The sequence below is a fragment of the Sarcophilus harrisii genome, chromosome 5 (genome assembly GCF_902635505.1).
Source record: "Sarcophilus harrisii chromosome 5, mSarHar1.11, whole genome shotgun sequence".
Lineage (NCBI taxonomy): Eukaryota > Metazoa > Chordata > Mammalia > Dasyuromorphia > Dasyuridae > Sarcophilus > Sarcophilus harrisii.
Genome location: NC_045430.1, coordinates 271715400 through 271731097, shown reverse-complemented (window position 1 = coordinate 271731097; position 15698 = coordinate 271715400). Strand labels below are relative to the sequence as shown.

The window sequence follows — 15698 nt, the reverse complement described above, 5'->3', positions numbered from 1 at the left end:
GTTTGATAGGATTTTATTTAAAAAAAATTAAATCCATAATTCATTAATGAAATCACTCTGTATCATTCTCCTATCCTTTATCTTTTCCTGGTTTAGGTCTATAGGTTTAGGACTATATATATATCTCTTAAAATGAATTTGATAGGGTACTTTCTCAATTTTGGAGAATAATTTGTATAGTATGTGTATAGTATAGGTAGGGAAGAAGGAAATAAGCATTTGCCTACTGTGTGCCAGGTACTCTACTAAGCACTTCACAAATATGATGTGTGTGAAGTTATCCCTGTCAGAACCAGAAGCTCTTTTCTTTGGTAGTTCCTTCACAGCTAAGTATGTTCCATTTTCTGGGATTTATTTAAGATGTCTACTTGGTCCTTCTGTTAGTTCAGATAATTTATGTTTTTGAAGATGTAATTTTTTGTGTTTTTATTTTTATTAGCATATAATTTTACATAATAGGTTCTTTTTTATTATTCATTTTATTTCTTCTAGATCTGATATGACTTCATCCTGCTTATTACTATTTTGTTGATTTTGGTTTTTTGCATTCTTCTTTTTAATCAGACTTGACTAAAGTTTTATCAACTGTATTAGTCTTTTCAAAGAAACACCTTTAGTTTTATCACTAGATTTTTTTTTCTTTTGGTTTCCAGTTTACCTTTCTTCTTTAATTTTTAGAATCTTCTCCTATATGTTTGTTTTACATTTATTAATTTGTTGATTTTCTAATTAAAATGCATATTCTAAGACGAATCCTCTCATTTTCTGTTTTGTTGTCCGATATGTAATCTTATATAATATACAAAGTCCTTCTGCAAAGAGAAGCCAGAGGTACATGGTTTTTTACCCAACTTTTCCCCTCTTTCCCCTCACCCCCTCTTCTACATGGCAGGTAGTCCCACACATGTTAAATATGCTAAAATATATGTTAAATACAATATACGTATACATATTTATACAGTGGTTTTGCTACACAAGAAAAATCAGATTTAGAAAGAAGATAAAAATAACCTGGTCAGAAAAACAAAAATGCCAGCAAACAATAACAGAAAGAGTGTAAATGCTATGTTGTGGTCCACACTCATTTCCCAGTGTTCTTTCACTGGGTGTAGCTGGTTCATGTACTCGGTTTTATGGAAGGTCAATTCTAAGACACGGTTGTTACATTCCAAAGTGCTTAGTAAATTACTTCATTTAAGCCTCAGCTTCCTCATCGATTTAATGAAGCAATTTTCCCTGATGATTTTCAAACTTCCAAGTTTTTAAATTCATATTTGTATGTGTGCTTTCACTAAAACAGTTGTACCTTTTTAACCACACTGTCCTCAGTACCTATAGCTCTCACATCTACTGTAGGTAACCAAAGGAAGATTTAATGACAGTTCCTGAACCCCAAAGCAATGCTCAAGGTGGACATGGTAAAGAAGAAATTGGGTTCCTATTATCCGCTATGCCCAAAAATCATGCAACCAACAGAAATTATCCAATCACATGGATATTGTGGTACAATCATACTTTTGTTGGGAGAGGAGGTGTACACTACCATCTCTGTTATTATCCCTTTATATTATAATATATTATATATTTATATTAAATATATATTATATATTTATAATATATTTATATTATGGAAGAAATGCTTCCAGAATCAGCAAAGATATTGAGACAATTAACTTCAGCAAAATCCCAGACTACAAAATGAAATATAAAATATGAATTATATTATATAAACCAAGATAAACTCCCCTGGGAGGTGGAAGCCAAAGCTCAGGTGCCAAAGAGAAATTGATTTAAATGCATTTTTTTTTATAAAATAGAAGGATTTCTTTGAAATGATATTTCACAAATGTCTGCATTATGTAGACATTTAAAGCTTAGTCCAAAAACTCATTAAGAAGTCCAACCCCCATCTCAGAAATTTGTGGGTCATAAATATCCCTCAGCTGAAATCTTTGAGCATTTCCCTTTTCATCTTGCCTCCCCATCATCTCCAATGCCTTCATCACACTTTGACAAACCATCATCATTCTTTCCAAGATGGTGACAATTTCCATCTTTCAGATTCTCTTCCTTCTCTGCTTTTCACTTCATCAATTCTGGTCTATTGTTACAGCTTGTGCTTCCTTCTAGTTCTCTTGTCCTCATGATGAACTTACTAAACTTTCCTTTTTTCCCCCCGAAAATAGTTTTTCACTTAAAAAAATTATAAACATGACAAAAATCAAACATGAACATTTCCATTCCCAAAAAATTCCATAGAAAAAGAGGATCAGAGTGCAGAAACGGAGGGGAGCATGAGTTGGATGTGGTTTACAACCTCATCTCCACCTTTGACTAAAGCTACAAGGGAATTGTTGAACATTCGCTGGTTCCTAAAAATGCCAAAAGGTTTCTAATTCTAAAGGTTTGTTATTCAGCCTAAAGGAAAGGGAAAGCTCCAGTCCGGGCCCCCAGGCCAGAAGTGGGACTGGCCATAGGACAAGGAGAGCCCATTCTACCAATGTCACCTTTAGACCTGTGCCCTTTAGTGATACAATAGGGAGGGAATGTAAACTTACAGAAAGAGCTGGTCACATCAAAACGTTCCCACATTAATAGGCAAAAGTCAGCAAGTACCAGAAATCAATGAATAACGAAAGGCATTTTTTTCTCCTTTCCACATTTGGTGATGCTGTCAAACTGATGTCTGTGTTTCCCTCACAGGACTCAATTTCTCATCTCCCCTATCTTTGAACTAACGGAGTCTCATACCTGGAATATAGTCCCTTTTCACCTCTATCTCACTGGATTTTTCTCTTCATTTAAGACATAGCTCAAATAACAGTTTTTTTACTTGAAATTTTTCCTGTAGTTGTTAGTATACACCCTGTCTCTCTAATCAACTTGTATTTAATAATTTTGTATTTATTCTCTTTATACTAATTCAGTATGTATGTGTATATATCATATCTCACCCATTAGAATCCAGTTTCTTAAACTGGTGTTTGTGACCCCAGGCTGGGTATTGTAACAAAATTATGACTTATTATCAGCAAATCTTTGATTTGTATGCTTATTTTATATCTCTATATCCCCAAGGTCATGTAAAATTTCTTAGGTGAAAAGGGACCCCAAATAGAAAAAAGTTTAAGAAGCCCTGAATTAGAACATAAGCTTTTTGAGAAGTAGAGGCAATTTCATTCTTTGCATTTGTATCTGTAGCACTAAGATAATAACTGACACATGGTAAATACTTAATAAATTCTTGCAGGTTGACTAATTGATTGAAGATAACTTGAGATCTCAGAATGTCTGGCCAAGCCAACAAAGCTTGTTTCTATCGGATGCCAAAAGAGCCTGTCAGTTAAATATCTCAATGAAAAAAACTTGGACAAATTGTCTGTTAGCAAATTGTGTAGATATGGGCACTGGGCTTTGTCACTGACTTTTAAAAAAAATCTCACTTAAAATCTTTACAAGATTTACAAGATTATGGCTTCTGAAATCACGAGGCAGATCAGCAGTGTGGTAGACAGAGCACTGAGTTCAAATCCAACCTTGGACACTAGTTGTTGTGACTCTAGACAAGTGTTTTAAATGTTTTCTGTCTCAATTTCTTCATCTAAAAAATGGAGATAGGAATAGCACTTACCTCTTAGGGTTGGTGTGATGATCAAATGAGATAATAATTGTAAAGCACCATACGTGATGCTAACAACTTATAGGGCAGCTAGGGATAGTCATCCCCAAAGGAGGAGAATGTGGTATATATATCCTTCCAATTTTTTTTTTCAGGAAACTGAATCAAAGTCCAGTGTTAAAAAAAATTTTTAAAAAGCCCAGTGTTTTTTCTCTAACTCGAAGGACAAAGGAAAGGAGAATCGCTTTTCCCCACACAAGACGTCATCGTAAACACAAAGCCCCAAATATCTGATATGGATTTGACCTTATGTGATCTTTTTGTCTATGTCCTGTGTCATGTTGCAGACCAAAGCTCCTTCAAGTCAGGCATAGTATAACATATAGATATACAAAGATTTGCATTCCAAGCACTCAGAAGAGCACTTTTTTTTTTTTTTTTTAACCAGGAAGCAATTCATAAATATTTGCTGAATTTAATGGAATGGGTGCCTGACAAATCGACAGGCAGGAAACCATTTTTTAAAGGAGAGAAACAACATAAAACTTGTACCCAGGTGGTATCTTTTCTCTCAACATGGCAGGGTCTGAGTAAAGTCATCGGGACTTACCTGTTGGTGTGCTACTGCGAAAGGAAGAAGAGGGGGTGATGGGAGGGGTAACAGGTGGAGTAAGGCTTCCGCTGCTGTGGCGAGGCGGAGTGGACACATTCGCTCGAGACACTGAGCTGGACAGGGTCAGTGAAAGTTTGGGCTGAATTTTCTTTTTCAAGGATTCTTGCTCACGACGAGCTGCATCAGTCATAAATCTGAAACGTCAAGAGAAGGTGGGGGGGGGGGGACAAGACAGGAATTGAGTCATTAAGTTTTGCAGAATCCTCAGATACGCTTTTCCTAAAGCAAATGCATCAATAACCCCCCAATCTGAGTTTAACAGATGTCAGGTGAACAGTGCGCATTGTTCAGGTGGGACCCCAGGACTCAAACAAATTCAGTAATTTTATACGAGGGATGGTAGGTTGAACCCAGCAAGAATCAGCTCAATTTAGCCGTGGAAGCAATTTTCAACACAAAAGCTATGATTCTCAAGGAGTCTTTACAGACAGTTCCCAGAAAAGAATGATAACACTGAAGTTTATTGTGAGTTAGGTTCATGGAAATGTTCCCACTCTCCCCCCCAGATACTGAATATAAAGTGGGATGTGCGACCCAGGCTTATTCGACTATATTTATTATTCCTAAATTGGTCTTATAGGAGTAACTCTGATATTTTACTTACTTAGTTTTTTGTCTTATTGCTAAGGAAAAGGATATAGTTAAGATCTAAATATGTCATTGTTATAAGCAGGAGGTTCGTGTAACTAGAAGTACACTGGTAGGAGCACAAGAATTTAAGGGATGAGTAGAGAAAGTGTATTTCCCCCCACTCAAGTTACCTTGAGGGCCCCAAGAGTGTCACTGCAGACCTTCTAGTATGGGGGCAAGTTAGAGAGAGGGGTCCAGGCCAGAGAGTAAGCAGCCACACACCTTGAGGGAAATGTGTGCTGCCTATTGGGTAGAAATCTTGAGTTCCTGCTAAAACGAATGGACTTGGGTATTTCCTCACCACTTACATCATACAGTAAGGAAGAGATGCAGACTCTATGCTTGGATATTTGCTTGGCAATTATTAAGGCAGCAGCTAGGTTGGGGAGTGCACTCTCTCATAGCCATATATATATATGTATATGTATATGTACATGTATATGTATATGTATATGTATTTGTAAGTATGTTGTCTCTTTAATTAGAATGTAAACTACCTGAGGGCAGGGAGTAATTCAGTCTTTTTTTTTTTTCTCCTTAGCATTAGTTAGCACAGTGCCTGGCATATGACTGATGCTTAAATAAAAGATTATAGATTCATTGGTTGGTTAATAATAACAAGAGTGGGGTGCAGCTAGGTGGCTCAGTGAATAGAGCCCCTGAAGTCCAAGGGCCTGAATTCAATTCTGGCCTCAGACACTTAATACTTCCTAGCTGTATGACCCTGGCTGGGCAAGTCACTTAACCCCAATTGCCTCAGCAAATAAAATAAAAAAATAAAAAAATAACAAGGGGGAAATGAAAGTTTTTTTTCCTTTAATTTATTTAGAATTTTATTTTCCCCCAGTTACACGTAAAAACTGTTTTTAACATTTGTTTTTTTTAAAACTTGAGTTTCAAATTCTCTCCCTTCCTCCTTTCTCCTCCCCACTAATTCAGAAGGTACGTCAGTGGATATGGATTTTACATGTGCAGTGATAGAAAACATTTCCATAATGGTCATACTGTGAAAGAAAACAGAAAAATCCCTCAAAAAAGGTTTTTCCCCTAATGCTTTAATCTGTACTTAGATACCATCGAAAAAATGGGCAGTATTTTTCATCCTAAATCCTTCTGATTTGCTTGGACATTAATGTTGAGAGTAACTATGTCATTCAGGGCTGATCATCTCACAACATTGGGGTTAATTTGTACAGGAACACGAGCTGTTCATTTCTTATAGCACATTAATTTTCCATCCCAAACACACACTCCAATTTGTTCAGCCATTCTCCAATGAACAGACATCCCCTCAATTTCCAATTCTTCGACCCCAGAAAAGAGCACTTATAAATCTGTGCATGTAGGTCCTTGCCCTTCTTCTTTTACAGTCTTTTCTAGGGTAGTTACCCTAGGGCTGGGGTTGCTAACCTGGGGTCTGTGAACTTGGTTTGTTAAACTACTTTAATAGCTGCATTTGAATATAATTAATTTCCTTTGATCCCAGTGTTCTATTTTATGCATTCAAGACCACACTTGTGAGAACAGAGCTGTATGTGTAAGGGGGCCAAAAAGTGAAGAACCTCCAAGGGAGGGGGACCCCACAATGAAACATCCAGCAAGTCATCTGTGTGACTTTTGTCATTTTCATTGTGACATCAATAGATATTACAGAAATATTCCATAACGGAGTTTCCAAAACATGTGTACAATGTGACTTGTGAGGTGGAGAGCACATTAACCTCCATGTTACCGCGAGAAAGAAGGGGCTCTTGGTGGCATTTGGGGGGCTCCTGCAGCTTTCATGATGGCGGATTATGGAGTTGCAGCTTTTTCAGGGATTGTCCGAGCTGCCTCCCTCCTGAGTGCCCCAGGAGTTCCTAAGCCGCCAGCTCCAAAGGGAACCTCCAGGTGCAGTCCCATCAAATGCGGGGAAACAGAGTCACGGAACGGCATCGGAACACTGTCCTTTTAACGCCAGGAGCCCCCACCACACACTCCCACTCCCAGAGGCCTTTTGCAATGTAATCTAGAGGCATAAAGGGACTTGGATATGTTTAAGCCACTGGCAGTAGAGGTTGGAGAGGATGGCGGGCCCCTGAGTCAGAAAAGGGGAGAGAGAGAAAAAGAATAAGAGAAGGGGGAGCAAAAACAAGGAAGAGAATGAGAATGAATTGGGGGGGAGAGAAGAGGAGAAAAAGGAGGGAGAGAAGAGAGGAAGAAGGAATGAGAGAAGGGGGAGCCAAGTGAGGGAAGGGATGGAGGGTGAGGGAGAAAAGAGAGGGGGAGGAAGACAGGAGGATGGAGAGTGAAAAAAGGAGAGAAAGAGCTGGAGGGAGAGAGGAAAAAGGAGGAGGGAGAGAGGAGGATGGAGAGTGAAAAAAGGAGAGAAAGAGCTGGAGGGAGAGAGGAAAATGGAGGAGGGAGAGAAGGAGGGAGAGAGGAGGATGGAGAGTGAAAAAGAGTGGAAGGAGAAAGGGGAGAGAAGGAGGGAGAGAGGAAGATGGAGAGCGAAAAAAGGAGAGAAAGAGCTGGAGGGAGAGAGGAAAAAGGAGGAGGGAGAGAAGGAGGGAGAGAGGGAGAATAAGCCCTTTGAGTCCTGCCCTTTCCTCTACTGCTCTTAGGCTTCCTTGTGCCTTCATTTATTCTGCATCTCCCCATAATCAGTAGATCCGTGTTCTCTCTCCTGGTAGGACACAAATTCACTGATTGTCTCCTTTTTGCGTCCATGAATTTCCTTGAGCCGAGCTGACTGTGCCTTCCTGGCTCCCCCCCCGCCATGTGACTGTTGCCTCTGGGACCCACTGGAACCCGCCGCGGGGCAGGGTCTCCCTGGGCCAGACTGGCCCTCCTTTCCCAGGCTCACACCCAAGCACCCTCCACTCTCGGGCTCTGGCCGCGCTGACCCCTGGGCCCTTTGTACCCACTCTTGGTTCCTTTGCGCCAACTCTTTCCCATGCTTGGGGACCCCACCCATCTCTGACCCTGAATCCTTGGCATCTTTCTGCCCCAGCTCTCAGGCAGGGGGGGCAGCGACTAGTGTTCAAATCCTGGACCCCGTGACCTAAGATAGGGCCAAGGGCAGCTCCCTCCCCGGGTCCTTGAGCAGATCCCACGGAGCCCGGATTTTCCTGCGCGCCCGTGGGCCCTGCCACAGCCGCTGGGGCCAATGTCCCCTGGGCTCCGACTGCTTCCAGCTGACAGGACCACACCCAGGCTGCCTCCCTTCTCTGAGGGCTACCTTTGCCCTGTCCCCCCTCTCACGGGCCCAGGCTGGACCCCTGCTGACTGGCAGACTGACCGGAAGGAAGGCTGGGGGACGAAGCTCCCTGAGGACGGTCCGATGGGACACCCCGTGGGCTAGGCCACCCAGGAGGGCATGAGGTCCGGGCCTCTGGCCCCCCAGCCCTGACTGCCCTTGGCCAGGCAGGAGCAATAATCGCTACTTAGAAGTCTGGGTGTTCACTTTTTTCTTTTTGGCCGTGGGTCTGGCTGTAACTGAGATGAAAGCCAGCTCCCCTCCTCACAAACCAGCCACAAGCGTGAATTCTGCGAGGTGCAAAAAAGGACCTGCTTTCTTGGAGGCGAGATGGAGCTGAGGGAGCAGAATGTTCCCCAATCCTACCCAGGGCTCTCCCCCATCTAAGGGAAAGAGAGGAAGGAGGCTCTGATGTTTTCCAAAATAAGCTTCTCTGATGGATCAGGGATCACCGCCGGGTCTTGCCTGCGTTCTGACAAAATATATCAACAAGCATTTATTAAGCACCTATGATATACCAGGCACTAGTTGAGTTGCTGGGGAGGCCAAAGCAAACCTGAAATGTGGCCCTGAGAAGCTGACAAGTTTTAGGACACAAAAAAGCATTTGGGGGTGAGCCTGCAGAGAATGACACAGTAAATGGGGTCTGTTTTTTTGGGGGGGTGAGGGGAAGTTGCCTTCACTAATGCACCAGCCCTGCAGCTTGTTTTTAGAGACCCCCAGAAGCTGCACCATTTGTTGTCCAGGACCTGAAGTCAGGGCTTCCCAGCTCTGAGGCGGGCTAGGCCATGGTCTCTTGGCTCTGAAAAGGCCCCTCCAAGAGAAGGGGGGCAGCAGCTCTTCTAAGAGTGCTCAGAGCCACTCTCAGGAGCCGTTTCTGCCCGTTTCGCTCCCTCCTGCTCTCCATACCCAGCCTTCTGACAGGGATAACTTTCCAGCCTTCCCAGTGAACATCAATCATTGTGATGATGAGATATTATCGGTAAAGCTAAGCAGCCCCGTGCCTGGCACACAATACCGAAATACTCTGGACGGTGGGTTCCCGAGCCCAAGTCTGGGGTTCACCCACCGTCCCACACTGCCTTTAGCTGGCTGCGAGCGGATCTGGGGCCAATGCCACGGGCAAGGAGAGACTCGGGGGGATGCTGGCTTCAGGGGGAACTGACTGAAAGGGTCTGATGCCAGCCCCGAACCAAAGACCCCCAACCTGAATGGCTCCAGAAAACAAGAGAGCTTCCCATCAAAAAGGCCAGCCTGTTACTGAGCCCTGGAGGAATTATAAAGACTTCTTGGCAGACAGGCCTTAAGTGGATCCCAGCCAGGACACATGATGTCATTGGAAGATATTAATAATAACGAGATCTGGACTTGTCTACCCAACTGAAGAACTCCGAGCTGGGAGGGCCCCCGGGCTGTCTAGCTACCACAGTCATTTTGCACAGAAGGAAACTGAGGTCCGGCCCGGCCACATCTGAGTCTCTGAGTAAGGCAGCCAGGACTCCGAGCCCGGGAAGTCCATCCCCCACTTCCCACCACACTGCCTGTCTCCTTGTTCCTCTGGGCAATCTGACCTTGGCAAAAGACTCCCTCACGTGCCAACCTGAAAATCTGCATAGCACATGAAGGTTTTCAAAGCACTTTATTTCTAATTTTTTTCATTTAATCCTGACAACCACTCTGGGAAGTGGGTGATATAATGACCCCCATTTTGCAGTTGAAGAAACAGGCAGACAGAGGGTTATTGAGTTGATCACTTGCTGTGAATTTCCCTTCCACGCTCCCACACCATATGACTTTTCTGACTTTATTCAGATGTCAGACTCACCCACAAAAGCTAGCCTGTGCACCCACAGGTTGGGGACCAGAGTCGTGGAAGGGGACCAAAAGAAAATCCTTTTTGGGGTCTCCTACAGGGGGAGGCCAGCCAAGGCCAGGAAAGCTTTTTCATGCATCCATTCATTCATTAGCTACAAGATCTGAACCCAAAGGTTCAGGGACCATCAAGTTTGATCTCTTCACTTTATAGATAAGAACCAGGTCAGAGATTTGCTCTCTTTCTCCTACCTAGCAAGGGCAGAGGCAGTGTTCACACCATCCCACTCTAGCCAAGCTGCCCACAGGGGATTCTTCCTGGCCACAGGCACTTGGCTCCGTCACCCCCTGTGGAGCTGACCCCTTGTGGCTGCTCAGATACTTGGGTAATGTTATTTTTTAAGGCTCATGCACATGGGGGGACACTTGATAGTTTCCTAAGATACTGAGCATAGGGAAAGATGGAACAAGAAGGGATACAGGGAATAAGTGAAGGAGACTCTTCCCCTCCAGGAAACAAGGGGTCCCTGAGAAGATGGGTTGGGAAGTTTTCATCATTAAGTTGAATCTTTTCAATTGCTGGATAGCCCAGAAATCTTGTCCCTAGAAAAGTGATATTCTCACTTCAAAATGCGCGCTGATTCTAAGATTCATTTCAGCTTTCTTCAATTTGGGAAATGCCCAAGCTGCTTAAATTTAAAATGGTTATTTGAGGAAATATTTGCTTTGGGTAAGAGATATTGGCCTTAAGCAAATTTTCACACCTGCATTAAAAATCTTTAAAATCCTTAGACTACTATGTTCATTCAGTCTGATAGAGTAATTTGGGGTACCACAGGAGTAAGAAAAAATTACTTGTTCGAACCATCCCCCAAATTCACGGAAATGTAGTTATAGGCTGGAACTTCTCGTTCCTTCATTCCACAAATATTTCTCAAATGCTTGCTATTTTCAGCATAGTTTGGGATTTGGAAATGGAAAAGGTCAATGGTTAAAGGCTCCTCAGAAGGTCTATACCTGGGTATCATGAACATTATTATAGATTTAACCAACTTTAACATTACAATAAACAAAAAAACAGGAAAAAGAATTCCATATGAAATTGTGAACTGCTGAATTCTTTCTTCAGGAAAAACACGAAAGGAACTAGACATGATGAGCAGTGAACAATGTCTCCCTCCTCCCAATGAAAGTGACTGTCTTAATGGACAGAATACAACTGGCTACCAGTGAAGAAGGCTTCCAAAACAGCAGTCTGTGCAATCAGATCATTTGTTAAAGCAAAAGACAAAACACATCAAATGGGGAGAAAGGACAAAGGCAAGATGGCAGTTATGATTCCTCATTTTGACCTATTTAAATGAGCTAAAAAATAGGAAATAGCTAAAGGAAAGGACACAGACACCATTTATCAACATTATCTCTCGATGCAAAACTGGCATAAAGTACCATGATCAAGAGGCCAGAAAAGACAAGAGCCAAACCCCACTGACCAACACTTGATCTTGCTAAGCAGAAGATGGCAGCCATGGGTTAACAAAACTGGTTGACGATATAAACTCATCTGTGAAATAGGGAGGAGAATGGGAGGGGAAATTCACAACTTGTTACATTTTGGAAAATTATGAAGAATGATGAAAGAAAATGTATCTGCTGGATCATAATGGCATGAAACTCAAGCAGGATATATCATTACAGATGAGATGGGAAATAGGTCACCAAAGAGAACAAGAAAGGAACAAATCTAGCAAGATTGCTGTAACATTTCTCCTTTCATTACCTTGGACAGCAGAACCACTGCATTGAGATACTTCTCACTCAGTCCCCACTATTCTTTTTTTTTTTTTTTTTTTTTTTTTTTTTTTTTTGCTGAGGCAACTGGAGTTAAGTGACTTGTCCAGAATCACACAGCCAGGAAGTGTTAAATGTCTGAGGCCAGATTTGAATTCAGGTCCTCCTGACTTCGGGACTGGTGCTCTATCCACTGTACCACCTAGCTGCCCCCCCTTTCTTTGTGAAAAGTAAAAACTGCCACTAATATGATAAATTTTGTAAGAATTGGTCCATACGAATTCCACAAAAAAAGAATGAAAACTCATTTAGTAAGAGCTTACTCTGTGCCACATGCTGCAGATTAAAAAACAAAGGCAAGATGGTGCTTGTTCTCATGGGGAAAGAACTCATACTGGAGAAGAGTAGACAGGGAAAGGTGTATGAGCTGGGATGTCAGAGGGATAGCCAATAGAACTCACTAGGGTAACCCACCCACCCATCCACTTTCCAGAATATACACTCAGGGCGAGTAGGACAATAGCCAGGGAGCAAATGGATACACCTGGTCTCAGGGAGCTTTGAACAGAGGGTTCTGGCTCCAAGGCATGATCCTTGAGGATCTGGTTTCGAGGATGTAGCAACATCATGGTAGAGAATTGCTGAAATCTGTTCTGAAGGCAAGGAAAGTTTGAAAGCACTGGGTGATTTTTTAAGGTATCGGAAAGAGAACAAGAGAGCTTTTTTTCCTCTTTTTTGGAGACTGTTTCCCTCTCTTGCCTAGGCTGGAAATTCAGTGGTTCATGGATCCAACTTCACTGTTCTTGTACACAGAAGCCTTGACTTGTTCCATTTCTGACTGCGCTGGCTTGCCCCTCCTAGGGAGCTTGATACCTCTCTGCTCCCACCATTGCATTGGTGATGGGCTTCAGGCACCCAACTTCTTTCAACCCTATTGCATCCAGTATCCCCAAACCGAAAAGCAATCCAGTTGCCTCAGTCTCCCCAGAAGCAGGGATGACAGGCATGTCCCACCTGACAGATGAGGGACAGCAGACAGGTGATTCCTTCTCAAAGGGCCAGAGAAAAGTCTTTTGCCTTTTGTCCCCTTGACACTGGGGTTAGAAAGCTAATTAATGGCTTGGGAGACAGTATCAAGTCCCTGGATGCGATAGAAGGTCCTGCCCAAGCCATCCTTTGACAAGCAGCATGGCTATTAAAATACAAGGGAACATTTAAGAGTTTTCTTTTATATTTTCCCCGTCCCTTCCAGCAGTATTTTTATCAATTGGCTTTAAGGGAAGGAGGAGGGGAGAAGGGAAAAAGGGCAGACACTGTAGAATCCCACAAGCTCCAATTCTGGCAACTGATCCCCTCCAGACAAAGAGATTTCTCAAGTAACAGAGACAGAGTTAGACACCCATCGAAAACCCAACTGGACAAGCTCCGAGCATCTTTTCTTTGGCTATTGCGGCGCTGGAGCCTGTGAGGATATGGGAAGAATCTGGGCCAGGAAGAAGGCTGAAATATGCCATATTGTATTAGAACAGAGGGCATGAGAAATGTCAAGAGGATTACTGGGTATGTTTCATGATGGAGTCACGTGTGGCCCACATGTCAAAGGATCCGGCTGCTTCTCCAAGGATGAGCATTCCGAGCAGAAGGCACATCTGCTGGCAAAGTCAGGGGCTGCTTCCCCATGTTTGAGCAGCAACTTACACCCGTGGTTAAATTGAACATGGATCGGATTCAACAGCCGGCTGGTGAAATATAACCTGAAAACAGCAAGGAGTGTACATTTCGGGAGTGTTAATTCATTAGGGGGATTTTCTGTCTGAATGATCTGCAGAACATGATTAGAAACATATTCCTTTTTAGGAAGAAGAAGAAAGGCCGTGTAAAAGAAAAAAAAAAGGCATTATAATTAAAAAAATATTTTTATTTCATTAAATATTTTTGAATTACATGTAAATTTTTAACAATATATATTTTTAAATTTTGAGTTTCAAATTTTCTTTCCTTATCACCCTTCCCTCCTCCTTGAGAAGGCAAGCAATTTGATCTCGATTATACTTGAGAAGTCATGCAAAAACATTTCCATATCAGCCATACTGCAAAAGAAAATACAAACAAAAAAAATCCCAATAAAGATATTCTCCAATCTGCACTCAGATTCCTTCAGATTTCTTTCTGGAGCTGAATAGCCTTTTTCATTATGGAGCCTTTGAAAGTGTCTTGATCAGAGGAGCCAGGTCTTTCACAGTTGATCACTGTACAATGTTGTTACTCTGTACAATGTTCTTCTGGTTCTGCTCATTTCCCTTTGTGCCATTTCAAGTAAATCTTCTCAGGTTTTTCTGAAACTTTCCTGCTCATCATTTCTTATAGCACAATAACATTCTGTCAAAATCATATATCACAATCCGTTCATTCATTCCCCAATTGATAGGCAATCCTTGATATCCAATTCTTTGCCACTACAGAGTTGTTCTTTTCCCTTTTCTCTGATTTCTTTAGGATACAGACCTTATAAAGTATACACAGTTTTACAGCCCTCGAGGCATTGTTCCAAATTGTCTCCAATGATTGGACTGGCTTACAACTCTACCAGCAATGCACTAGACTCCCAGTTTCTTCACATCCTTGCCAGCATTTGTCACTTTCCTTTTCTATTAGCCAATCTGATAGATGTGTGATCCTTCAGAATTATTTTAATTTGCATTTTTCTAATCAGTTTGGAAGGAAAGTGAGGGAGAGGAGAGGTATCAGACTGACTACCAAACTGAAGGTCTACAGGGCCATTGTGCTGACCTCACTGCTGCATGTCTGTGAAACCTGAATAGTCTACCAGCCCCATGCCAGGAAAGTGAATTGCATCTGTTTGAGCTGCCTTAGAAAGATTCTGGCAGGATAAAGTACAGACACGAAGGTCCTTTCTCGAATTAAACTGCCGAGCATGACAACTCTACCACAGAGGGCACAACTCCACTGGGCTGGCCCCATGGTTGGAATGCCAAATGTATGTTTGCAAAAAAAAAATTAATGGAGAACTCACACAAGAAAAGTGCCCATAAGGTGGTCAGAAAAAGCAATACAAGGACACTCTCAGAGAATCTCCTTAGAATTTTAGAATCGATTGTATGACATAGAAGACACCAGCACAGGACTGCCTGGCATAGCGTGCCCTCATCAGAGAAATTGCTGTGCTCTATGGGCAAAGCAGAACTGAATTAGCCCAAAAGAAACACTAAACGCACAAAATTAGAGAATCCACCCCAAATATTCATAGGGACTATTTGTGACTGCCCTGTGGCAGAGCACTCCAAGCTCATATTAGTCTGATCAGCTGCAGTCGGACACACTGTAACTCAACACTAATATCACGGATATCATTTCAGTCCTCTTTGAGAATGAAGGACAACAACTGATAGCTGTGTGGTTCTTCAGAGTTGTTTTAATTTATATTTTTCTAGTCAGTAGTGATTTACAACATTCATGTGACTATTGATAGCTTGATTTCTTCTTCTGAAAACTGCCTGTTCATATCCTTTGACCATTTATCAATTGGGAAATAGTTCTTGTTTTAATAAATTTGGCCCAGTTTTTTATATATTTGAGAAATGAAGCCTTTATCAAAGAAACTTACTACAAAATTTTCTCCATTTTCATGTTTTTCCTCTAATTTTGGTTGCATTAGTTTTGTTTGTGCAAAAGCCTTTTAATTTCCTGTATCAAAATGATCAGTTTAATTTCCTATAATATTCTCTATCTCTTGTTTAGTTATAAACTCCTCCCTTTTCCTTAGTTCTGATAGATACATTTTCCCATGTTTCTCTAATTTACTTATGATACTCCCCCCCCCAAAAAAAAAGGGGTATTATAATTGCTAAGAATTCTAAAAAAAAAAAAATTAGCTGGCTACGTCTGGGAATCTTTTTTGGAATGGTGATATACAA

At 41.9% G+C, this 15698-nt stretch overlaps 1 protein-coding gene across 2 annotated transcripts in view; it reads right to left on the bottom strand.

The window, feature by feature from the left end:
* Nucleotides 1-15698, bottom strand: part of JAZF1 (JAZF zinc finger 1) — a 235255-nt gene that overhangs the window by 30087 nt on the left and 189470 nt on the right. For both annotated transcript variants that reach the window (XM_031940523.1, XM_031940522.1), the window contains exon 3: nucleotides 4230-4426. In XM_031940523.1, the coding sequence (XP_031796383.1) occupies nucleotides 4230-4422 (193 nt within the window). In that variant the 5' untranslated portion in view covers nucleotides 4423-4426. The remainder of the gene's footprint in view (nucleotides 1-4229; nucleotides 4427-15698) is intronic.